At 36.9% G+C, this 26,259-nt stretch overlaps 1 protein-coding gene across 1 annotated transcript in view; it reads left to right on the top strand.

Annotated features, from left to right (window-relative positions):
• Positions 1 to 26,259, top strand: part of PALS1 (protein associated with LIN7 1, MAGUK p55 family member) — a 54,926-nt gene that overhangs the window by 9,869 nt on the left and 18,798 nt on the right. The window contains exons 2-3 of the mRNA XM_063398772.1: positions 16,288 to 16,801; positions 23,523 to 23,731. Of these exons, the coding sequence (XP_063254842.1) occupies positions 16,435 to 16,801; positions 23,523 to 23,731 (576 nt within the window). The 5' untranslated portion in view covers positions 16,288 to 16,434. The remainder of the gene's footprint in view (positions 1 to 16,287; positions 16,802 to 23,522; positions 23,732 to 26,259) is intronic.

The raw sequence follows: 26,259 nt of genomic DNA, 5'->3' as shown, positions 1-26,259 counted from the left end.
GATTATATTTCAAAAATTGTAAGTTTCTGCAGCTTGGAAGCAAAAATCACAGACTTGACTTGAAAAAAATTGAACTCATTATTGTAAATAATTGGATTTCCTGTCTAATTAGTCTGTTGTTTCCACTAATAATCATCAATGGCTGCTGCATTGATTGTTTTGAAATTTTCTAATGGGTTTATAGCCCAACCTACTGCGTTGTTGTAAGTGTTTGAAGTGACAAAACAGAAATAATGAGTAAAAGGTAATGTACAGCCAAAGTTAGGTTCTGTTTCCTTAGTAGCCAATGGTAAAAAGTAACAATAAAGTATAGAAATTTCATCAAGACTCTCTGAAAATCAGATATACCTGTTCTGATTTGCCTCACTTACACTGTTGGTTGATCTAGCACTAAGGATTAAACCCAGTGACCAGAATTGCTGGTTGGTTGTTCCGAGTGTAGAATCTTAGAATGTGCTGATTTGGAAGGGACCCACAGGGATGGAGTCCAGCTCCTGGCCCTGCACACGATTCCCCAGGAGTCACACTGTGTGTCAAGAGCATTGTCCAAATGAACTCTGTCAGGCTGCTGCTGTGACCACTGCCCTGGAGAGCCTGTTCCAATGCCCAAACACCTTTGGGGTGAAGAACCTGCAGAACCTTTTCTAAAAATTCAACCTAAACCTCCCCTGACAAAAGAGGATTCTGCAGGTTCTTCATGCCACTCCCTTGGGTTCTTCACTGGTGACCAGAGAAGAGATTGGTACCTGCCCTTCTGAGTAATTGCCATGTGAACAGTGTTGCGGCTCTTATTCAGGAGGTCAGTATTTTACTGATGTTATTTGAAAAAGTGGCTATTGCTCTATATGCTCTGGTTCCAGACAGAGTGGTAAAGTCACTGTAGTGTTTCTGGCTTGTTCAGAAAAAGTGTCTGGGTGGTTTTGGTCTGTTGGGTCCTTCCACCTCTGAAAAATTCTCAGTATTAAGTGCTTTCTTAGGGCAAGAACCTGTGTTCTCACTGTGCAAAACTATAAAGGGTAATCTTACAACCTTGATTTTGTTTCCTAGTATCACACAGAATGCATGTAACAAGTGCTCTGAAGGGGTGCTGAAAAAGAAAGTGAGTGAAATGCAGAGCTGTTAGTGAAAAACCTCTGTGAGGCGTTAGGACAATATGAGAGGAGCTGCTTTCAAGTACGGTGTATCTGCTGGGTTAGAGGTTGGGCTAACCTACTGGACTTCTTAGAAAACTAATACTGCTTCACATTTCTGCTAACCTCTCATGAGGAGCTTTAAGCCACAAAGATTTGCTTTTGTATGTTTGACAAATGGAAAATACTTCTGTCACTTTCTTACTACAGCAGAGTATTTCCCAAACTGATTTTACTTGACTTGTATATGGCATTTCAAATCTCAGTTCAAATTCTTTGCTAGAAGTATTTCCAGTCTACCAGACTTTGCTGAAAGACCATATTCAGTGGCTTCATAATTAGACTCTTTGGTGTCTGTAGAAACAGCAGTCGCATGTTGTAGTGAATAAAGAAGGAATTCAAGGTTGGTGCCCAGACAAAGACTGTCACCTGGCCAGGACCGTGCAGAGCCTGATGCACTGCCATGCCAGGGAGGGAGCAATCAGTTTGCTGAGAGCGCTGTTCTCTTTACTTGTGATTAAAGTGCAGGTGCCTGAGCTAGTAACTTGTCAAGAACTTGGAGTGCCTAGTTAGCACAGCAGAGACAGAGATTAAATTTATCATGGTTTATTAATTTTAGGCCACTGCGGTTTGTGCTGAACCCAAGAACTTCACCATGTCACTTGATTTTATTCCTCTAAACTTCTATCTGCAGGCTTTGCTGTTATGTAAAGTTTCCCAGTCTCTTACTGCTTAATGAGAATACTAATATTTCTATTGCAAATTTAAAATGTTTCAAGCATTATACTGAGTAGTCCTTTGAAAATTGTGCTAGAAGGCTGTTCTTAATTGACGTGTGGTCATGGCAGTCCTCCTCATTACCCTCTCGGCTCTGTGGTGAAAAAAATTTACTGAGGTCCTGACATTCCTCCCCTTGACATGGGGCATGAAGAGAGCCAGCAACATTGCCCTCATAATACTGTTTAGCTGTTTCACACAGCTGTGTGAATACTGTTTCACACAGCTGTGTGAAAGCTTGACTAAAATTATATTCTTCTCTTGCATGTCTTTTCCAGTTTGTGCAACTACTCGGTTCATTTTGTGCACTGACCTTAATAAAATCTTAACAACTTTTGTAAGCAAACCACTTTTTTGCTCTTAACTTTTGTCAAATAGCATTTTAATTAAAAATACATGATTTAACTTCTGTAGGCCATCCCTTATTTGTACATCTGTTTGTGTATTTCTTTTGTTTCATGTGTAAACCATATCATGTCTCTCTAATTTACGTTACTGTTCTTTAGACCCTACTGGTTCTTTAAAGATGAGCAAAATGTGTTCTGGGTAAAGTTGCACATTGTTTCCTTACGTAAGAGAAATCTTAAGCTCCTTGTATTCTATAAATTATGTTCACTGATTTATCTTAATAGTGACTGGTTTACTCTTTTAAAAGAAAGGATCAAGTCTTTTCTTCTTAATGTGACCTAATGCATTTAAGAAAATGCCATTGACAGTAAGTATTTAAAAGCAGTCTGCAACCATTTAGGTAGACATCAAGAAAACACTGCTTACATAGTAGTCTTATTTGTATTGAGTGACATTGCTGGATTGCATTCTAATAGATTCTCTAGTTCTTATTTTTGCCTGAGCCCAGGAAATCTGTATGTGGGACCCAAAAATCTTAATCCTAGTCCTAAATCTAGGTGTGTAAAGTTCTTCTAAAATGGAGGAAGCAGGTGATGTTCACTGCCATCTTAATTTTTATCTGATATGCACGGTAAGTGTGTCAGTTTCTGTCTGCTACCGTGTGGTGTTTTTCTGCTTCAGAATCATTTATTGCTGATCACACAGTGTAGTTTTGAAATAGTTTTGGATTTTATTTTTTCTATCATTTAAACACTTGAGCACATAGATTTTTGTGTGTGTGTGTGTGTAGGCAGAGTTAATGTGACTTTTGGGAATACAAATTGTCTCCTCCACAAGAGTTTAAAACAATTTAACTTTGAAATATCTGTAAGTCATCAAAATTGCAGTCAGTTTGGTGATGAAGGGAGACCACTTTTATATGCAGATGATCTCATGATCTCAGAGCTTTTCACTACTAAGAATGGTAGGTATCTTTCTCTTTGGTTTGTTTTCTGCAACATTTTTCTGATAAGCTGGCTCTTGGAGAGCTCTAGTAATGCCAAAGCCAGTGTGAAAATAAGTGGGAAAGTACGTTGTGATATAAGGTAGAGGATGGCTCCATCTTGCAGAATCATATCTTAAGTTCAAGTGGGAAAACTGGTCGAAGGAGATAGAGGATGTAATTTTATTGCTGTGAAACAGGGACGTACATATTTAATGAGGGATGGGTGGCGTGTATTGCTGCACCTTGAAGTTTTTCAGCTGTGCTGCTCCAGTGCATTTGAGAATTTACTGCCATGAAGTCTTGAAAAAAGTATGTTTAAGAAGCTGTAGTCTTCTGTTTTAGCTGATCAGAGCTCTTCAAATTGCTAGGCAAGAGAAGGACCAAATATTTGCGAACTTTACAGTGACAAACATACAGTGTAGTAACTGGAGTACTTGCAGCTTGTCAGGTGCCATGGTTAGGGTCAGGATAAACCTGCCTGTCTCTTAGGATAGTTGCAATGAAGACTTAAGAGTGTTCTGTTGTTGTGGCGCTGGTGCTTCACAGTGGTATTTGGTGTTCTGTCTTCTAATTTTGCTGCTTTTTCCTATTGCTTACAAGGTAGATGCACCAGACTGGGTAGTTATAATTTCTACATACATAACCCTTTCAGTTTACTTCTCATCACATTTCATATACCAGAAGCTGGGAAAATATGCTTGCTTTCTATCTACTCCCCTGTCATAGAGAGAAAACACAGTTTATCTCTTCCAGTGGACCATAACTTTCACACTTTACTGTTACCATTTGGCTGACCTCTGTGATCTGAAAAACTTTGTGTAAAGACAGTGGCAGCTTCCCAAGCAGCATACAGAAATGCTGATATTGGCCCTGAGCCCCATATCCAGTTAGTGTTCTTTACTGTCTGTTCTGTCATCTTAGCCTTGCCCTTTGACCCTGGATTCTGCTTTTTATACAAGCAGGGAATTTAGAGTACTTTGACTTTGCTGTTGTTTTGATTATTGCTAGAATGGATAATTACTCGAGTTTCTCCAATAATGGGCTTCTCCTTATATCATTTAACTCTAGACTCTCCTCTTTTTTCTCCCAATTTTCATCCTCTGCGTTTTCATTCCTTTCTCTGACTTTTCTCAGGAAAAGAACAAGATGGGTCCTCCCTAGCATTCATGTTGTATGCAGCTTCTGGTAGGAGGCTGGAGTAGCCATTGAAGCCTTGGCACTGGGTTTTGTACTAGGGCAAGGCTGACAATTCTGTGTGAAAAGTGCTGAGAATATTTCAAGCTGTCCTGAGTGTTATTGATGGTGAATGCTATTATTTATGGCATGTTTTAGTAATCAGGTTTTCTCAGGCTGACATCATAATTGTAATATTGTTTTCCAGGATGTTTCAGTATCACAGTGCCAAGTACAGTCTTGTACCTTGACTAGTGTTAGGTTGCTTATTTGTCTCCATCTCTCTGTGTGGTCTCTGCATGACTGCAGCATCCAGGACTGTCATTTTGCTGAAGGGTTTACAAAGTAATACTTTCAATCAAAAGTTGGTATTTTTACAATTATGTAAACATGAATTTGAGAAATAAGTACCTTATGCCCGGAATGTTATGGAGTTTTTTATTCAAAGTATTAGTATAGTAAAACAGTTAAAGATTGAATAACTGAAGACTGTATTCTTTAATCCAAATAAGAACTGCCAAATATGTTGCTAACACCCTCAGATAAGCTTAATTAGGGAAATTTGGCTCTAGAGTTTTGAATTTAATAGTAGTTTGTGTTCAGTTGGATGGCATTGGTGTTCTGATGAAGATTCAACTTTCTAATAAGTGTGTTCCAAAGGAGTCCATGCTCTGGTGGTTCTGGAATGCTTAGTGAAGACACTTCAAGTGGCTATAAATGAGTTTACAGTTTGTGTCTTTGGGATTATTTTGGGACATTGAGTTCTTACTTTCTGATTCAGAACTGCCTGATGGCCAAGCTACAAATATTGGGTAATGAAATGTTATGATGTTTTCTTTAGAGAGATTTGTCATGTGTATTGGTGTAGTACATATATATGTGTTTGCATCACTGGTATGTATAACTTGTACAAACTTAATCTTTAGGTATTTGTTTAAGGGGTTGGGTGTGTGATAGATACTTCCAGATATTGCTCAATAACTTTCTTGAATGTATTCTTAATGTTTACTGCCTTTTTGTATAACACATATAATTTACTGAGTGGTGAATTGCAAAGATATCCTGCATTCGTCAGTTGAAAACATTCTTACCTCTCTTCCCATTTTCCTGTTGAAATGTATCTCAATTGCTGAGATGTGACATTAGCACCAGGAGGAAATCCTTCCTTAAAGGAAGTTTCCTTATCTTGCATCCATTTTTTATTTTGATTTAACTTAATTTTTGTGCACACTCACTTGAGTTAAAAGTGATGTCCTAATAACTTACCTCTCTTCTACTTTTCTTTTGAGAAACTTGTTTCAGGTGACAAAAATTCATGAAAGATAAAATGAGGACAAATCAATGAAATTTGAATTTGCACATAGAATTAGGAAGACTGGCTGTTGGATTGTGATTTCCATTTTCTCTTGCTGTTAACATTTTCTTTACTACAGTGGGTTGTAGTAGATAACATGAGTTTGTGGAAACAGTTGTCCAACACTTTTGAACGCTCTAACAATGTGGCAAAATGTGTGTTTAGTTTAGGTTCCTGGAGGGTTGGTTTGTTGGGATTTTTTAAATAAGTAATTTTGTACAGGTTATTTTAAGCAAGTGTAAACTACAGGTTAACATACATTTCACTTCCAGCCATTTCATTGGCAGAGAATATTAAAAATTACTGAGAATTTTTTTTTGTATGAAAACCAAAATTCATTATTCAACTCTCAACTCATGAGTTTTGTGGGGAAACACGGCTTTAAAGATGCTATTGAAGAACGAAAACATTTTAAGCAAAGTTTATAACACTACTGTTTGAAGCATCATCTTCAGTTTTAATAGTATAAGAATTGAGAAGAAATACTTCCTTAAGTTCAAATGATACGTTGGAAGTTCATTACACTAAAAGTACATTACTCTATGATCTTGGGCAAAGAAAGGTTTCTGCTAATTCCACTGTCCTAAGTGTTGAATTTTTGTTCCTTAACATGATTTGAGAGTTCTGAGGGACTGATGTCGCTTAGCTTGTCAGTGTTTTTCCCTGGCTTCCATAGTCATGTTTAATATCTTAGCTCAACAGCTCAAGTGGTGACACAGTTTTCTGGATGGGATTATTGCACCATTACATACTAAAAATGTTTGCCTGCCTTTATGTTGAAAGGAGTCTAATATTCCTGTGAATTTATCACAAATTTCTAATGTTTTCTTAAAAAAGAATATGTGTTTTAACAAAATTTCAGAAACTGTATGGTCCTTCTTTGATTTATGTAAAGAGTTGAACTGTGAAAAAGCTCTGCAGTCACAGTTAGGTACTTGAATTAACTTTGCAGAAGTTTGTTCCTGTCAGGGTTTTATTTTGATTTGTGTAACAGATTGCTGTCATTAGGCTCTAGAGTCCACTTGGATTTAATAGAAAAGAAAGAGACTGTTTTTATAAGGTACGAAAGATCTCTAATGTTGTGCCTTTATAGCCTTGTGAAGTTTTCTCATGCATTTTTATTATGAAGTCTAATGTAGATTATTTACAGAGCATCTGTTTTTGACATCCTAAAGTGAAATTTTGGTAATACTTCACATAAAATATTTTTCTGCACATTTTCAATGTGGCCTGCTATTTAAGTTACTGCATAGTGTAGGTTTGTACAGCAGGTTTCCCTTACAGTGTGACCCAGGAATCAGCATGAGCTCTTTGGTCATGCTTGGCATTGCTCCTGCAAGTTTAAAAGACCATTGTGATAAGCTCTGGGAAAGATGATTTGTCATTTTTGTCCATTCCCAAATGGTTATCCATAGATGAACTCTGTTGTATGCCTGATGTAGTACTTTTGTTTGTATTAGTGTTTGACCAGTAGGTGTACTGTTTAATCAGTAGGTGATCTGTTTAATGCCTTCTGCTGCAGAAAATTAAGATCTATCTCTGTTATTGCTGTCTCTTATAAAAAGGAAAAAAAAAAAAAAGCTCTTGCTTCTTAGTTGTGGATTATACTATTTACACAATGATAAGGGCAAATTCTAGTTGAGTATCTTCAAACAATGGATGTGCAGAGATGTTCAGATACTGAACTCACCGTGTTAAACACCGGGTGATTAATTTATCATTTTTATTTGGGAGGAAATACGCTCAAAAAGAAGTGCAAATTTTGTGGTGCGTTACACCCACAGTGTTTGAGTATGCTTTTTAAGAGAAACCAATACTTCCCTTTTAACTGCCCTGTTTACATCATCAGGAGGCTATGCAAATGGTTGTGGGTGTAGTTGCTTTTCTGTGGCGTTTTTGTGTGGGGGGTGGGGTGTGTGGTTTTTTTATTTTTTTGTTAGATTTTGTTTGGGTTTGTTAAGGATGAAAAGAATCAGTAGGTGTGGATGAGATTTTTTTCGAGAGGGGAGTAGAATTCACAGAATATGGTTCCATGAGATGCAGTCCCCTTTGGTTTTGTCTCCCTGCTGCCAGGCCTAGGAGTTTGTACTTGTCTTTGTTCTTACCTCTTTACCTCCCTGGTCTCAAAACATTTGCTCCTGACCCTTTTGCCAGTCTTTGTCAGCTTTCAGATTACTGTGTTCTGTTCTGGTATGTCAATTTGACCAAAACCAACTAAACAAAAGTATTTTGTGACATTCTGCTACTCTGTTGAATTAAAATGACTTGGTGACAGATTTGACAAGCTTCAAAACTTCAAAACTGTCGATGGCTGTACAACCTAAAAGTGGAGAGCATAAGGGAGCAGTCAAGAGCAAGAGTAATGAGACTGCAGGTCTTTGGCAGCAGCAAACTAGCACAGCTTAGTCCAAGGAATCATACTGATGGTCTCTTTTTTTGGTTCTTGTCATAAATTCATGAACTACAGATTCTGTTTGGAAGGCTGCAAAAGTAGGGCACACTTGAAAGCCTAGTCAGCTTTGTTCTGTTCTAGCAGTTGGCAGAGTTAGTTATGCACAAACATATGAATTATGTGAGTTCCCTGAAAAAACTACTGAAATGTTTGCAAATGTTAAGTAATGTCACTGACACAGTGTAAAGAAACTACGGCACTGCAAATTCTCAACAGCTTTTTCAGCCTGCAAAATTCGGAGTTTTGACTTTGCCATTTGTCTTCTGAGGACTGAGAAGCATCCCAGCAGATTTCATGGACATGAATTTGGTGAAGCATAATCCTCTGCAAACTTCAGCTGTCACCCACTGGCTCTTTAGAGGATGCATTTGCCATAGTTATCCACTGCACTTGTCCTGGCTGAGGAGAGTTTGTCTCTTCTATAGTAGCAAGGGCTTCTGTTATTTATATCTAGCAGGGCATCTCATCATAGTAGTAATACTGAAATGGCTAAAAAAATTTATACCCACTGCCATGGCTGGTATGACTTGTTTACAGCTCCCCCCAGAAAAATCAACTACAGATTATGCTAATTAGACAAAGAAAACCTTACACCCATGAAGAGAAAATACTTCTGAAGGAAAATTTTAAAATTTATGCAGCAGTTTTTTAGGGATTTCCTCAGTGAAACAGTCACCACCATCTCAGATGCGTTTAGGAATGAAAGTCATGTAACATCAGAGACCTGAGTAGCTAAAACAGTTTGTGCATTGAGGTTTTTTGCTGTAAATAATTAGAGGAGAGCTCAAATGAAATGTGGCTGTTTTGAGTTGGTGATATGTGATTGTGAGTCCTGTGAAATGGAGAGATCAATTGTATAGTTCTGTGATTGATATCCTGGTTTTCAGACTGTCAGTTTTTAGAAGTCTCAACCTATTTCTGTGGTCAGAAAAAAAAGTCAGAAGATCCTTATCCCCTTCCCCCCGACATACCTATGAGTAACACAGTGACACAGCTAATCAGGTTATATCATTGGGGATAATTTAAAAAATGCTTTTAAAATCATCCCTGACACTCATTCAGTTAATCTTGCTAAACAGAATTGAAAAGAGAGCCTGAGGAAGATGGCCACATGAAAGAAGCTAGCACATGTATCTTTGTTACATAATGTTGTAGGATTTGACTTTTTTTGAACTTGCAAAGCCTACAGCTCAATCATATAAAATTAGAAGACAGTCTTGGTCCCAGTATAATCTCTGAAGACTGTTGAATTAGCTAACATTTTGGCACTTTTGGATGAAAGGTTTTGATGAATAGCTATATTTCCATTTTCTTTAGGTGACGTTTCTAAATTGAATTCAGCAGATATTGGAGTAATAAAAGTAAAGAAGAAGTTAGTCTTTCTTTAGAGTATTGCAAATATGGCTTAAGAGTAATTTGCTACTGGGTACTGCCATTTCGTGTGAGTTTAAAGGTCAGGTGAGACATAAATTGTGGAACATTGTAACTTCATTTTAATTTGGGATTAGTTAATTTAGCTTTGGTTCAGTCACCTCTTTGAAGTGGCTGTGTCATATACACACTGCACATGAACATTGGCTGGTAGTGCTATGTTTTACGTAGTGAAGCAGTGGCAAGCATTGACATTAAAAATAACACGCTAAAAAATATGGGGGTTAAAATGAGACCAGAATGCGAGAGCCTGAGCCAACAAGGACACAATTTCAAGGGGGTTGGAGGAATCTTATTAGAGAACTAAAATAGCAGAGAATATAACCACCATTTAAAGTGAGGACAGGCGTATTTACTTTTAAGACAATGAAAGCTGAAGTCTTAGCTGTGAATGGGTGATAAGAAATTACTGTCTTGTTATCATGCTTCTGGCTGTCCTGTGAGATCTGTTAACAATCCCTGGAATTCCAGGAATTTCTTTACTCTTCATTTGTTATGCTTGAAGGTTTCTAAACATTTTAAAACCTGTTAAATTAAGGTAACCCCTTTTTTCTCATACTATTATGTCATATTTTCATTGCAGCTTGTAGGCATCTATGTTATCCACTCATATCTATATATAAGATAAACGGGTTTTGTCACAGGGATTATTGGTGCTAAAGATTTGATTAGAAGTGATTATTCAAATGTATGCATAGTTGTAGCCTATTAATCTAAGCCATGGTGGGATGCTAGGGTGGTATATCTGTCTGCTATTTTCGGGCGATGTGGGTGTCAGACATTTAACGAGCTGCAGTGTTGGATGTTTCTGTGAGCACTCTTTTGAAACAACTTTGGGTTGGGTTTTTTTTCGGGTTTTCACTAATTGCTGCAGAGACTGCCCTCTGCCGTGCTCCTCACCACAGTTTGGGGCTTGTCAGCACAACTATGTTGAAGCTTGATCGAGGACACAAAATATGAACAGAATCTAAATACTATGTTACAGAATTGTTAAAATTTATGATGCGTGAGTGGTAGTGTGTATTTAAAACAAAGGGAATTCTGGTATATAATGTGTTTATTCTTAGTGTTTTCAACTATTGTTTCAAATCTCAGTCAACTTAGGAAACCTTTCAGTTTGTGTAACTGAAAAGAAAAAACTGCTTATAAATGCAGTAGAAAGATGTGTTACAACTAGAGAAGGCTTCCTGTGGAGTGGTTCTGTGCTATCGTGTGAGTGGTTTGACCTGTGCTATCAATTTTAGCTGATTAACAGAGCTCGCTGTTGCTGTACTAACCAAGCAAGGTTGCTGCTGATAGAACATGCAGCATTTGTCTTTCACAGGGAGATGGGCAGGAATTTAAATAAGCCTTAATTGTTCCTCCCTCTTCACACAACTGTTGCATATCTGTATCTTGCATGTATTTTACTGCAAAGGTGCAGTTGCTGAGAAGAGGTGGCTGCTGATTGACACGATGTTTGTCTCTTGTTGGTGCCTGTTTTTCGTGGAAAACACTTTGTTCATGTCTGTTTGCAGGGAGTTGCCTTGTGTATTTCGAAGTTGATAACGTAGGCCCATTCTCAAGCTGTGACTTTTTGAATTGGTGACATTGCATTAACAAATGAACATGCCTAATAAAATCTGATGTCTTAAATAGACCACAGTTCTTAGATGTAATACCAATGTGATACAAAAATGTGCTTATAATGTCCCAAGTTTGCAGGCTGAGAAATTTGTTTATACCATTTATAAAACTGGAATCTAACCTTAGCATCTGAATTTTCAGTTTCATCAATTTCTTTGTGCTTTAATCCTGAAAATTAACGTTGCTCTTGTTCTGGTATAAATGTAACTTAGAAACTGCTAACAGTGAAAATAATGATCAATTTGAGGGTGTAGCCCTTTTTGTTGATCCACATATCTTGCGCATTTAAGTGAGCGTGGAATGCTAAAACCTCTTGGCATGTCTGAGAGCCCTTTGAAATTCACATGTTGTACTGAGTTACTGTGCTTGACAGGTGCTATAATGAACTCTGTTCTGAAATTATTAAAACAAGTGTCAGCTGGATATTAAAGGAAGAGTTTGCTTCCAATACTAGAGTCTATGCTAGAATATCTAGTTAGAGGAAAGAATAGTTTAAATAATAATATTAAACTGAAAAAACAAACTATGCCAGAAGTCCTGTTCTTGAACATGTTGCAAAGCTAGTGTAAATATTTTTTTATTACAGATTTTTTTTTAATTTAAAAAGTATCAAGTTGTCATAAAATTTATAACTTTTACTTAGTTTTGCAAAGCACCAGTCTGCTCCAGGCTATACCAGTTATTTCAGGTACTACTAAGAGTCATAGGAAATATCTGTGAAGTATTTTCTGTCATAAACTCTAATCTTTAACTCTCATCAAGTAGTGGTAGTTAATTTTATGATGTGCAACATGGTTTGTGTTCTGTTTTCCTTTATGTAATTGCCTTCCAAGTCTCCTAATCTTGCAGATTCACTGAAATGCCATTGAAGAAAAAATGGAGCATAGGAGCTGATGCAAAGAAAGCTGGGAATTATTTTTTATTTTCTTACATCGAGCTTCCATTTGTAGAATTATAGAAGTGTTTTAATATGTTACTTTGTGATTTTTTTATGGCTTAGGTTTTGCTTGCGTAGAATCTGAAGTACCGAGTGAAAGTACCAGAAGACACACTGTTATGTGAGCCATTAATAATGCATGGCAGAGATCTGTAGAATAGTTTCATGCTCATATTTTATTAGTAGTTCAGATATCAGGAAACATCTTGTATGTGATTTTAATCTAATTTTTAATCCACTTCAGCAACCTAGAATTCATCTTCCAGATGTTTTCAGTAAATATTTTAATATTCTCTGTCTGTGGTATATGGCTTTAAGCTGATGATAAATCCTTGCACTGTGCTAATGTTTAATATGTATTTCTTGTGTTTATATTAAAATTACAAATGTAGGTTGGGCTTTTATAGTCTAATCTGTGCCAAAACTAATGAAATTTCACTGGAGGTAGGAACTGAACTTCCTTGCAGTCATTCAGAATTTGCAGCTTTAATGAATTTTAAAAAGGGAACTATCAGATCTAATCATACTTCTAGCACTGAAAGAATTTTAAACACTGCTGAAATGTAACGCAAAACCTCAGCCTCCAGAAAATGTCATTTTTGCTCTTTGGAAGTTGCTGAAGCAAAACAAATTTAATTTTACTGTACAGAATTTAGTTGTTAAAGCAATTAGGAGTGCTATGCACACCAGCTGCAGTCGCCAGGAAACAAGTAAAAACTTAAAGCACCTTACAGCACTTCTATTTCAGAGAACAGTTCCTGAAGTTATTCATCTTAAGACTTTTGATGCCATGCATATTGGTTAAAATAAAACTTTCCATTTCTAGTACCTCCCTTAATCTGAATCTTATTTTTAACCTCAGCTATACCACATCCTAATTTGAGAACCAGTGAGAGATTTTATCAGTGTAATATTTTACATTTTGCATCCTTAGGACCATTGTAGAGAGGCACTTGAGCTGAAATGTTTGGATTTTTTTTTCCTTATGTGTTTATTTCATTTGTTGCAGTTGGGCAATAGCATTTTTCCAGAACAGTTGGAGGTGAGGATTTATGATGTCTGATGCAGACCTGAGACAAGAGGAAGGAGGGGAGCTTAGGTTTGGAAGGGGTCACCCGTTATCAGAAGTTCTTTGATTAAAGGAAGTTGTTGTTCAGCATTCCAGACTTGCAGCATGCCTATGCTTTTATGGATTACCAGCTAGTTATTTCTAGGGGTCAGGTTTTTGTGTATTTGGTCTGATGTTTCCATAAGGTCAAATTTTAGGTTTCCTGATAACATATTTTTTATCATCTTTTGTATAATCTGAGCCTAATTCTTTTGCTATACTGTTTATTCCTGGTTTTAAAAGTGTCTAGTTTTCTGGGACACCAGAAGTACATTTATTTAAAATTCCAAAACTCTTAAATTGTCACTGTGGTTGTCTGATTGTTGCTGTTAGAGTGATTGCAAGAGAGCTCTGATTTTCTGAAGCTTTTGTTTCTTTTTTCCTTGATTGATTCAGATCTTGAATACTGAAAGTTGGCAGCTGTTATCACAGGTGACTTAAATGTCTTGGTACCCTGTTCAAAGAATTTGTATGCCCTTTGTGTCATGTTTATGCTGAAAACACACAGTTTATACTGAAAATGTGAGCAGTGTTACTGAGGTTGCCTGCTACTCCAGACTGTTTTTGTTTCTCTTCAGTTCCCATCACTAAACTGAAGAGATTCTAAATCTTCTCCGTCTATATACAGATAGGAGTTTTGGATGTGCCATTTTTGTAGCTGGCACATGAAATTTGATGGAGGATATGTAAATATGATATGTACAATCCCATTGTAAATATTCTTGACCAGTTTTTAAGCATTGGCCATCAACCCAATTTTCTGCTAATTCTTTCCGATTAAGATTCACTGGAGAGTGTGACATCATTTAGCTTATACATGATTGAGTGTAAAATTGTGTTTTACTTCTTGCAGGTCCTCACATCCTGGTTTTGACTTTTTTAGTGCTGATTAAATGGATATTATTCATCACCTCAGCACCTTATTCATTGTTTCAGCACCTGTTGGTTGTACCCTATAGACTCAGGAATGTGAGTTTTCTTTCAGCTTGCCAGAGTTGAAAAGAGATGAATGTAGCTTTGAAAAGGCTCAGTGTTCAGACAAGCTATGGCCAGTACAACTTGAATTAAAAAGAATCTGAATTATCTTCCATCCATTGTTAAAATAGTGGTCTTTGCAATTTTATTGTTCTTAATGAGGCTTCCTTTTTAGGGATTGGTATTTCTGTATAGAGAAGTTGCCTTTCAGGAGGGGAATTGTGCCTTTCTGAGGATCATTTTGCTAATGTTTTATCTACCTTCCTCTAAATTTCACAGAACTTTTTAAATGGTGCTTCATGTAACCCTGTCTAAATGTGAATTTTAAGTGGTTTTAATCTTTGAAATCCTATTCTAAGTTGGGCAGTAACTGAAGGCTTTACAGGTACTGAGTAATTGTGGGGTACTTACAGGGTTAGCTCCAGTACCATGTAGTTTTTGATTGGGTTTTTTTGCCTAGTTTTTTTTCTAAATGTGTGAAGGCTGAGCATTGGATGTTGAGCATATCAGTGGAGTGCAATTAAGTGTCTTTTAAGGGCAAAAAAAGAATTTTTACTACCACAGAAATGCTTTAATTTAATTTTCTTCTTGAAAATATTTTAGTAATAATTATTTCAGTAGCAGGGGCTAGAGAGAAAACAAGTAAAGGAAATAATTTTGTTGTTGCTGTATGCTGTGTGCTACTCCTCATGAAAATGAAAAACTACATATTTAGAATTGCAAGCTGGCAAAATCCTGTGTAGGAGTTTCTATCGCTGCTCCTCCCAGACAGAACTATAGACATTTAATTTTCAACTTAATTGCAACATAAACATCCTTCTCTTCCTCCTCCAAACACAAACATTTGGGGTAAGAATGTTGGCGATTTGCAGGTATATTGGTTTTTGGGTTTTGGGGTTTTTTTTTGTCTTGGTGCTTCCAGTGTGTGATAAAACTTAGAAATATTTCCTATTATTTCCTTTCAGTAAATTAAAAAGAAATGATAAAATGTGACTTGAAAAATTAAGTGTATTGGTAATAGGGTATGCAACTATTTGTTAATTTTATGACCTTTTAATTGGAGAGACTGTGGATAACGTATCACTGACAGAAAGGCAGTGTGGTATAAAAGACACTGTTACATGCATTGTATTTAAGAGATGAGTGGTTATATTTATCAGGACACTTAAGCTCTTTAGCCTGAATCATCAGGAATAAGAAACCAGATTAAGGTGTGTGTAATATAGTGGAATGTCATTCTTGACTGTGGAAATTAATTATTATTCTCTGTCAAATCTGTATGTCTCTACTCCCACACAAGGATTTTACCTCTTGTATTTAATCCTTCCTGCTCTAATGCATACCTGTAGGAAGTATTAAGAGTAGCTGCTGAACAGAATTGTCCAAACCCTTATCCTAGGACTTGATCTGTACTTGGAATTGTGTAAGTGTAGCTCCTGTCCGCTTTAGATAGTATCTTTTGGGTAAACTCCGTCAGACCTGTATTCTCTGAATCCAGGAAGCAATGTTTACCTAAAATGCCTCAACCTATAAACAATAAATGCAAATATTTTTACTTGTGTTCAGCATACTCAACTTCATAGGAACAGGTTGTTTATAACAACTTTTTCATTTTAAGTGTTTGTAGGATTGTAAGCATGGTTTGCATTGGAATTTTTAAGAATGAAAGTACAAATTAAAACTTGACTGAGAATTCTCAGAAAACTGCTTATTTGCAATTGTGTTAAGTACAGAATCACCATGGCTTTCACTGGGGAATACTAGAGATTTTAACATTAGTTTCAACAGTGCTCCCTTTCTAACACTGGCACCTGAAGTCTACCAAAATATGTGAAACAGATTTGTGAGGATTCTGTAGTTCTTGGTAAGGGAAGAACCACTATGCAAATTTGGACACAAAGTTCCATTGTTCTGATGCCTGGGGACCTTAGGTGTTTTCTTATTGGTCCAATTACTCACTAATTTCTTTTCTTTTGAATATCTGTCATTAGATTTTCCTCCTGGATGCCTCTTCAAGCGTCTTGTGATGGAAGAGAAATATTTTTTAATTTATAATGGATTTTACACAATATCGTAACACAAACTGGCCTAATAGCAGCATTTTGGTTTGAAGAGCAGCAGCATAATTACAAATCATCATGACAACTTCTCATATGAACGGACATATCACAGAGGATTCTGACAATGAAACAAAAAATGTGGATCTGGTGTGTCCTGAGGAGCCTCAGAAGCACAGAGAAATGGCTGTCGATTGCCCTGGGGAGCTGGGCTCCAGGATGATGCCCATGCGGCGCAGCGCTCAGCTGGAGAGAATCCGACAGCAGCAGGAGGACATAAGGCGCAGACGAGAGGAAGAGGGAAGGAAACAGGAACTGGACCTTACTGCTTCCATGAGGCTAAAGAAACTAGCACAAATTCCTCCTAAAACTGGAATAGATAATCCAATATTTGACACAGAAGAAGGGATTGTTTTGGAGAGTCCTCATTACACTGTGAAAACACTAGGTGGGTAAAATGCAATGAGTAGGCTCACGCAGTAAAGGTTTATTTGATATTAATGCTCTTTTAGGCCACTGAAAACCTAATTTAGCTAATTCTTCATAAACAGATTTAAAGTCTTCTAGTCCTTTAGATTTGTGGTGGTTTGGGGTATTTTTATTTAGCCAAATATCAGGCTATGTGCCTCAGCAAGTGCCTTTTCAAAACCGATCCATTTGGGGAACAGTTAAATACCTTGTGGATAATAATTAATTCAGTCAATGTCTCTATCTTCTTATGGCTGAGGAAAACTATGTAAGTAATACCCATTTTTATGATGTTTTATTAACTGTAGACTAGAATAAGGAATGAATAAACACATACTGTCATTTAAAATAAAAAAGTTGTTAATACTTCAGGGAGAAACATGCTAGTGCTTTTTTCCCATTCTGTCTTGCATTATCAACTGCCACCTAATAAAAATGTCATGCCAATACATCTCTTAAAGTATTGATGTTGATAATGAAAATCTGCTTAGGCATTGATGAAAATGTAATGTTAATAATTTTTGAAGAAATGGATGCTGAAATTTTTCAGTTTCATAGTTCTCATTGTTTTAACTATGCATGTTTAGAGAAAGTTTCTAACCTTTCTTCCTCAAATGTAAGTATTTTAAATCAAATGTGATGTGTCACTGGAGTGAAAATGACGCACTGGGAACCCGTGAGAGTCCAGCTGAGATTTCCAAATCCATACCTGTTCAGAGATGGAGATTGCTTTAAAAAGACAGCCTCTTTTTCTAGGCTGTGCTAAAGTTTCTTGCATTTTTTTCCTATTGGCTGGCAGTTGAGAATACAGAGTGAAAAATAGCTATGAAATTGCTAATTTCTTCTTTTTTACTTTGTCTCTAGTATTTGTGTGCCTGAGCAGTAATTCTGCTAAAGAGCTATCTCTGCTCCATAACCTCTGGTAATCCTTATTGTACAAATCCCTCCGTAGGAAAATTTAGATTGAAAGGGTCATCAGGAAGTCATCCTGTTCAGCCTCCCGTGGAGGGCAGGGTCAGTTACAAACAAGGCGGGTGTACCTTTTTTAGTGCATGGCTTGTCAGCTCAGACATCTCTGTGTAAGAAGCAGATTCTGTGGCTAACTTTATAAAGTGTTAGGTATTTCATTGTAAAATTCTCTCCTTAGAGGGAACGCAAAGCAGAAGATAGAGAAATGGGTGTCAAACAGAAGTGTCTTCAGCTGGGAGTTGCTTAGCCACTGTGGCTAAAAGCTGTGAAGACTGCTGGAGGAATTAGAAATTGAAACTAGAGAAAGGAGGAATGAGTGGCTTGGAATTAGAAAGCTGGGCTAGGTTTCATGCTGGAGGTGCTGAGATCATGGAGGGAGGATTGGTGTGAACCAATGGGCAAAGCAGCTACTCATAGGAGCTGGTAGGAAGGAGAAGTGAGTAAAATACATCAGTCTGACATACTTGAGAACCAGCTAGGAGCTGCTGTAGACTGAAGCTGTTTGAACATGAGAAGTAACAGTGAAAAAATTACTGTGATGATGAAAGGCAGGTTTTAAAATCTCTCAGTGAGGAATTCAGAAGGGTACCAGCTGTGGGAGAAGCTGAGGGATTGTCAAAGTATTTGTGAAAAACTGGAAAGAGGAAGTTAGTTTTGGCTCAGCAAGAATAGAAGATGAGAAATTGGTATTGAATGGAAGCCAGGATTCTTTAAATACTAGGTGTAAAAACAGAAATGCCAAACATCAGGGACAAGATTATAGAGGTGTATGTGTGGAAAGAGGTAAATTAGGAAATAATACATGGTATAAGGTGCATCTTGAAGAAAAATGACTCTATGGCTTATCCACTTTTGTAATCGAAGTTTGAGTCTTGTCATTTGGATCAATAAACTTGAGATGTAAGAAGAGAGGATTTATAGTTCAGCATCCCATGAGCCAGCAGTGTGTCCCTGTGGCCAAGAAGGACAATGGGATCCTGGGCTGTGTTAGGAAGAGCATTGGCAGCAGGTCGAGGGAGGGGATCCTGCCCCTCTACTCAGCCCTGGTGAGGCCTGACCTGGAGTGCTGTGTCCAGTTCTGGGCTCCTCAGGGCAAGAGAGACAGGGAGCTCCTGGAGCAGGTCCAGTGAAGGGCAGCAAGAGAGCATCTCTTCTGGGGAAAAGCTGAGCCTGTTCAGCCTCAAGAAGAGATGGCTGAGAGGGGATCTCATCAATGTCTGTCAGTATCTGAAGGGAGGGTGTCAGAGGATGGATCCAGGCTCTTCTTGGTGGTGCCAAGCAAGAGGACAAGAGGCAATGGGCAGAAACTGAGGCACAGGCAGTTCCACCTGAACGTGAGGAAGAACTTCTTTTACTGTGTAGGTGACTGAGCACTGGAAGAGATTGTTCAGAGAGGCTGTGGAGCCTCCCTCACCAGAGATGAACTGTCTGGATGCAATCCTATGCAATGTGCTTTAGGATGACTCTGAGCAGGGAGATTGGACCAGGTGAGCAACTGTGGTCCCTTCAACCTTACCTGCTATGTAATTCTGTGGTTAAGAGTTACTACTTTTGATTATACATGACTATGATGTTTGAATTGTTGCAAACATAGGAAAAAGTAGTTCTAAATAAAATACTGAGGTTTTTTAAATCTATATAGTCCCTAAAGAATCTGTATTCAGTCACTAGTGTTGTCAAAAACAAAGTTAAAATTTAAATTCAGTGAAGTACTTCTGCAGTAACTTGAACTCTTACAAAATTTTCTTCTACTCTTAAGCATGTCCTTTTTCCAGTTTCTAGGTTAATCTTACTAACATTTGTAACACAACATCTGGCTCTTCCCTCTTTCCACTTTTACTGTCTGGGTTAAAGTGCTTAGTCACATTCACAAATCTCTGAAATTAGTTAGGAAAATCCCAAATAAACCTGGACAGGAGCTAGTGAATTATAGAGATGTTCAACTGTCCTTCTTTGGTATTTTTTAAAATACTGATTTTAATTTTGCTTTTGTGTGTGTGTTAATCCATAGAGCTTCTCCTGAAGATACATTTTTTAAGTAAGAATATTGACCTATGTATCTGTATTTTTAGTTTGGAAAATGTTTTGTAAGTACCAGTGTCTAATTTGGCAGATCCTTGCCAATTCTTTAATGTTTTTATCATCATAGAAGAAAGCAGACTAGATTAAAGTAATTGGAATTTATATATAAAAATAAAACAGGAGACCTAACCAAAAGAATTTTAAAGGGCATGTTTGTTATGAAAACAGTAAATGATTTAGACAGCTGTTTAAATGGAAATAATAGTCTCTACACCTAGCACATGTGCACATAAGTATTTACTGGCTTTTTCTCAGCTATATGCTTCCATAAAATGCAGACTTCTTGGTTTTCTACAGTTCATTCAGCTAATTTAGTTACATGAGTAATTGACATTTCATGGATATAAGCTTTTCCAAAGTAAGCCCTTTCTGGCTACAGTGATGATATTTTTTTAAAATTTGATTTTTAAAGCTGCCTGTTTGCTTTTATACCTTGGCCAAACTTATTTATAAATATGTTATAAAAAAACTTTCTGAAATACTGTGTTATCCAAAAAATATTTTTCCTACCCATGTGATTCAAGTTCTATTTGAAGCATTAAATGGCTAATACTAGCACATAGATTAATCTACAGAAAAATTTGGGAATGAAGACGGTGCTGATGTATAATAAAGCCTGTCTTCTTAAGTTTGCTCTTCTTAACTTTTTGTTTAAGGTGATAAAACACATCTATTTTCTTAATTTTCTAATCTAACATGTTAAGCTGTGACTGCATGTCCTCCCCTGCAGTTGCATACTTTTGCCCTGGCAGTCTTTTGATTAATGTGTATATCTCACAGTGCTCAGTCACATTCCAGCCATTTCATAGTCTAATGGAAAAAGGCTGCAACACTTCTTGTAAAAGACAACTTGACAAAACCCAGTATTTGATTGCTAATTGATCTGCAATTTAAAAATGGACTTGTTCTGCAAAAGGACCCTGCCTTTTCTGTGAGTAAATGCACATGCTGATCTTACTAAACTTTTTATCTTCAAGACAACCCTTTTAATAGCAATATCTGGAGTCTTTTGTTACCTGGTGATTTTTTTTTCATTATTGTTACTTTAAAAAGACCGAAACCAACAAAAAAAAGAAAACCAAACCCTGCACCCAAATCTCATCTGTGATTTAGACTTCAGAAGCAGGAACCTAGAGAATTAGGCATGCATAAAGGCAGATTTGTGTGTGGTTTTTTGTGTATGGTTTTTTATTAAACAAGTGACTAGGAAATGGAGTGCTACCCTTTGAGGAATATTTCATTTCACTGCTTTGAAGCATTATTTCTGTTTTATAATTGTGTTGAGGTGGGTATTTGTTTGCTGTTTCATGGCAGAGGGGGAAATCACTTGGTGTAAAGCTTTGGCAGATGAAGCCTCAGTGTAGAAGGGAATTATACAGGGAAGAGAGTACCATGGTAATTTGCAAGAAAGGGCAGCACAGAAGGAAGTAGCAAAGGGCTAAAAAGAGAATATGTAAAGACATCTAGGAGCAGGATGTCTTTGTTATAGATACAGAGCAAGATGTCTATGTGAATTCATATCTTACATGCAATGTGTATTAGAATTGTGTGTGCATATAGATGTATGTATTTGAATTATCAAATATGTAATAGAGAGTTCAGAACTAATGGCATAAAATAATTAATGCATAGGAAGAGATAAAAGAAGCGAGGTTCTTCTCTAATATCTCACTGATTTTTGAATCCAATAACTGTAACAAACAGCAGAACTTTGAGTTGGTATGTTTTTTAACCAAGCTGGTGTCAGTAGGAGCTATTCAATAACATCTGTTTCACACACTTTTTTTTTCTTTATGCTTAAAAATAGTGCACTTCCTCAGACTTGGGAGAATGAATTGAAGAGACACTTCAGGACTGTGCATTCTCCATTAGATGAGAAATTTACCAGCTGACAGTGTCCTATTTAGCAAAGATTGTCACCTGTAGAGTGTTCTTTAGCCTTCTCTCCAAATGGCATTTCTCCCAGTGTGATAAGCAGTATATTGTGTATACAGTTTCCCAGTGAGACATTGGTTACCATAATTAGTGTTGTGTGCTGTGCTGGATATCAGCAGTGGAATATCCTGCACATCCAGTATCCAAGCTTTCTGTGCAGCTTTTGTCCTACTGCCCTTTGTTTCCTTGGTGGTTACAGGAAGAAGTCCTTGACCTTTGGTGGGTAGGATGTTTTTGGCATGTGTGAAATGGTTTTGGAGGGGGTTTTATTACTATTTTTATTGTCCTGCAGACAGTAAAGTACAATAGTAGTAGCCCTGATTTGTTTGTTTCCTTTTATGATACAGAAGACTTAACTTGCAAACTCAGACTTGACAGCTTGTATATAGGTATGGTTTGTCTGAAATTAAAACCATTAAACTTGTTACAAATGCATATTTTATTAGGCTTTATGGTTTCTATGTGCCCATTTATCAACCATTTTTTATGTTGTGCTCAAAATTTTTGAGTCTAGGCTTGTGTTCGGTGTACTGATGAATTTGTGGTTAAAAATACGTAAGGGAAACTTCTTGACAGAAGTATCCATGTTAGTGATCGGTATCTACTGTGATTTTTATGTAAAAAATGCAACTTAGCTGATGTCCTGATAGTGTTCCTAATTTTATTAGCTCATAATAGATAAACAGTGATTGCTAAAACTTGAAAATTATTCTCAAAGCTGGTCTTTTGCTATCAGTATCAACTGCCAGTTTTAAAATTTGCGATTTTCTTTATTGATCATTTTTTAAAATACCAAGGTTCAAAAGTTGTAGTGTACTTGAATTTAATGAAAGATAGCTGACCAGCTTCTTGTGGCTAAACAAATTTTTTTCAGATAATGTGTAAAAACGTGTGTTATTTCAGGCTCAAAACATGCATTGTTGGGTTTTTTTTGGTGTGCTTCAGAATTTCTTACCTGGGTTTGATTCATATTCCTTTTTTTAGGTGGTTTCTCAAGTACCTAATTTTGAGAAGTGACCTATTTAGCAGAAATTTGTTTTGGCTTAAAATGATATAAAAATCTTCAAAAGCTACTTGTAAAATAACAGATCAGTTCTTGAAACTCAAGAATGTAGTACATGTGTAGTATTTTGGAAACATATAGAAACTGGTTGTTAAAATGGTAAAATATTTTACTGCCCAAGCAGAACTCATATTGATGTAGGTAAAACATGTGGACTTTCTTTTGCTGTAGTTAGCTTTCAAAACTCATAGATGTTCATAGATTATATTTTTCATCCTTTTTATTTTAATATGCTAAGACTGAGCATAATTTTATATTTATAAAATTAGTGTAATTTACTCATCAAACATTCATTCTAAAGTAAGCAATGGTATAGTTGAGATTTTTAGATATCTCCCTATCTATGTGGTAGATACGGAAAGGTGGACCAAGGTATCAGTGAATATTCAGTGCATCAAGGTGAGCTTAGCAATAAAGTCTTACTACTCTTACTGACTTGGGGTCGTTTTCTTTCTTCTCTTTTAATTCAGTTACATTCTGCTACAAAAAAGTTGGAATAATGGATAACTAAGAAACTTGCATATATCACTGCTGGTTTAAAAACTGAACAATAAAAAATAAAAGAATCGTGTTTAACTCTTAATATAAATATTACCTAATTATCATTCTTGTTAACTCATATCTTATTTTTATTTTGTTATCTCTTACCTAGAAGTGGAAGAACTGTTAAATTCTCTTAAGCATATCCAGCACGTTCTGGTAGACCCTCAGAGTCAAGAGGATATCTCACTCATTTTGCAGCTTGTTCAAAATAGTGATTTTCAGAATGCATTCAAGATCCACAATGCTGTTACAGTGCACATGAACAAAGCCAGCCCTCCATATCCTCTCAGCTCCAATGCACAAGAACTAGCACAAGAGGTATGTACAGTATGCATCCCTGGGACATACATGAAACCTGTAATCATAGCTCCTGTTGAAATACATACTTGTCAAGCTTGTCCAAGTGTCTGCATGTGGAATATGAAAGGGATTATAATAGTCACTGATTGGAAATCTGGAAAAACCGGATACAGCAAACAGTAATCAGAAAACTATTTTGGGGTAGGAACTGCCTCTTTAACATGACTAGATCTGTAACAGAGAAGGTACTATGTTTAAACATAGGAAAAGGGAGTGGTTGTGACAATCCAACTCCCTTTCCGTTGGTATTCTTTATTTCAAGCATTCAGGAACTGAGTTACAGTGTTCTCTTATTGTGACTCTTCTCTGAGCTGAGCTGTGGTTCTTAGATTGGGAGTCATCTCTGAAAACACAAACATACTGGAAACAAGCCTTCTGCTTTAAAGTGAGCAACAGATCCCTTAATACTTAATTTCAGTGTTTTAGTTACTGCTGTGATTAAACCTCTTTTAGTCAGACAGATGACAGCTCATTTGTACGATCTGATACATTTTTTAGAAATTGTTAAAATTTTCTACAGGGTCACTCAGTAACTTTTGTCAATTTTCCATGGCCTGGTGCAAGTATATATTGTAGTGAGGGGTGGCTACGTCTTAGACCCACATGTATTTGATAGCTTTGACCTAGGTAGCTTGAATTCCATCACCAGTGCAAGCCTAGCACTGTAGTGTTCAGCAAAGCCAGGTCCAGGGGCTGGGTAAGGGCTCCAGTGTTTAGCACCCAGCAAACCAAACAGACTCAGATACATGGGTTGGAGCATTTCAGTATGGCAGCACGTGGTGGTTGTTGGTGGGGGTTTGGGGTTAGTTGGTTTGTTTGGTTTAGGATCTGGTTTTCTTTCTCCCTGGAGCTTTTTTTTTCAACAGCTTTTCCCACTCTCCTTTCTTTTACTAGACTATAATCTTGTAAGCCCAGCAGCATTGTAGCAAGCTTGAAGTTCTTTTGCAGAAGAAATTACTGACTCTTGAGGGACATCATTTAAATACAGTCTAAAGGTGCAGGTGCTGATTAAAGTTCAGCTTAGGATTTTCTTGTTTAGGTTTGTCAGTAAGACTGTGCCAAAAGCAGGTGGGAGTACTTTAGAATATCCTGTGAATCTGTGAAAATTTTTAATCAGCCCACTGTAATCAAGTTTGCAGTACATGTGAACTTCCCTCTGGCTTGCTTATTCATCAGTCTGTAGCCTACTTCAAAGTCCTCACTGAGCTTATTCACTGTGAGTCTGAAGGAATCTTTTCAGTTACCTTCTGTTTGTAAACTGCTCCCCAAACATCCACTTCACATTGGCCTAGTTCAGCATTTCATTCAGATACAATCCAGAATTTTTGAACCTCCTTTTATGACACAGGGTGTTACAGATGTAACCCTTAAGAAAGTTGTTTCTTTCCCTTCATGAATATGATGACCTTCTACTTGCTACTTAATAGGAGTTTCCAAGAAGATAATATGCCTAGGAAAACTCTAGGTCTATTTCCAAACTTTTATGTTTCTCCCGGTTTCTCCCTACCCCTACCTTCCCAGCATATTCTTCTCTTTTTTTCAGGTGATTTGGTGAATCCGAAAATCATAAGGTGATGCAAAGCCAGTTTTATGTCCCTATCAGTCATGAAGAAGGTTAAACAAAAGAAAAATACTTAATTTATCCATAAATTTTTAAACCAACAGAATTGGATCGTTATCCATACGCCTGTTACATAAAAGACAAATCACTGCACTCATTTTGACTCTTCATCTCCCATCTCTGTCTTGCCCAGCCTTGAAATTCCTGAAAACTCCATATATTGCAAATGTCTGTTCCCATTTTCAGATGTAATCTAGTTTCTCAGTGACTCAGCTTCTTGTGTATTTAAGTGACTTGTATTTTGCAATATGTTAAATAACATCCTGAAATGATAGAGCCAGAAATTCAGGACAAATATTTCTGTGTCTGACAGAAGTGTCTCGAGAGGATACCTTGAAGCCTCTGTTCACATCCCTTTGTACTTCCTCATCTTGCCTGAATAGAAGATCTAATGCTTGCTTTTCAGATCTTTTATTCATTTTGGAAAGGTTTCTGTATTAGTTAGGGTAGCAGTATGGAAGGAAATTATTTCTGCTTTAGAAAAGTTGGTGGTGTTTTTGTTTTGGTTTTTTGAGTTTGTTGTTGGTGTGGGGTATTTTTTAATCCTGACAGTGTTTATCATGCCTGCCCAAGTTGTACTCTCATTTTTGATTGTCTTTTGCTTTTTCTTCCTCTAAGCATAGGCATGGGAAACTCCCCCAGAAAGCAGCTCATTTACTTACTTGAGGGTGTTTTTGAAAAGACACTTGCAAAACCCTGGATTTAAGATACTGATAACATCTTGATGATAAAAGCCAGAAGACATTACAAGAAAGAAAAATAGCAGATACATGCATAACATTAATTTTAAATAGCAGGTAGTGCTAGTGGTGCATATTTTAGTGCACAGGTCATGAGCAGCAGTGTGTAACTCTGAAACTGCTTG

This window comes from Prinia subflava, chromosome 5 (genome assembly GCF_021018805.1).
Source record: "Prinia subflava isolate CZ2003 ecotype Zambia chromosome 5, Cam_Psub_1.2, whole genome shotgun sequence".
NCBI lineage: Eukaryota > Metazoa > Chordata > Aves > Passeriformes > Cisticolidae > Prinia > Prinia subflava.
The sequence above is the reverse complement of the archived record's forward strand: the minus strand, read 5'-3'. Positions and strand labels throughout refer to the sequence as shown.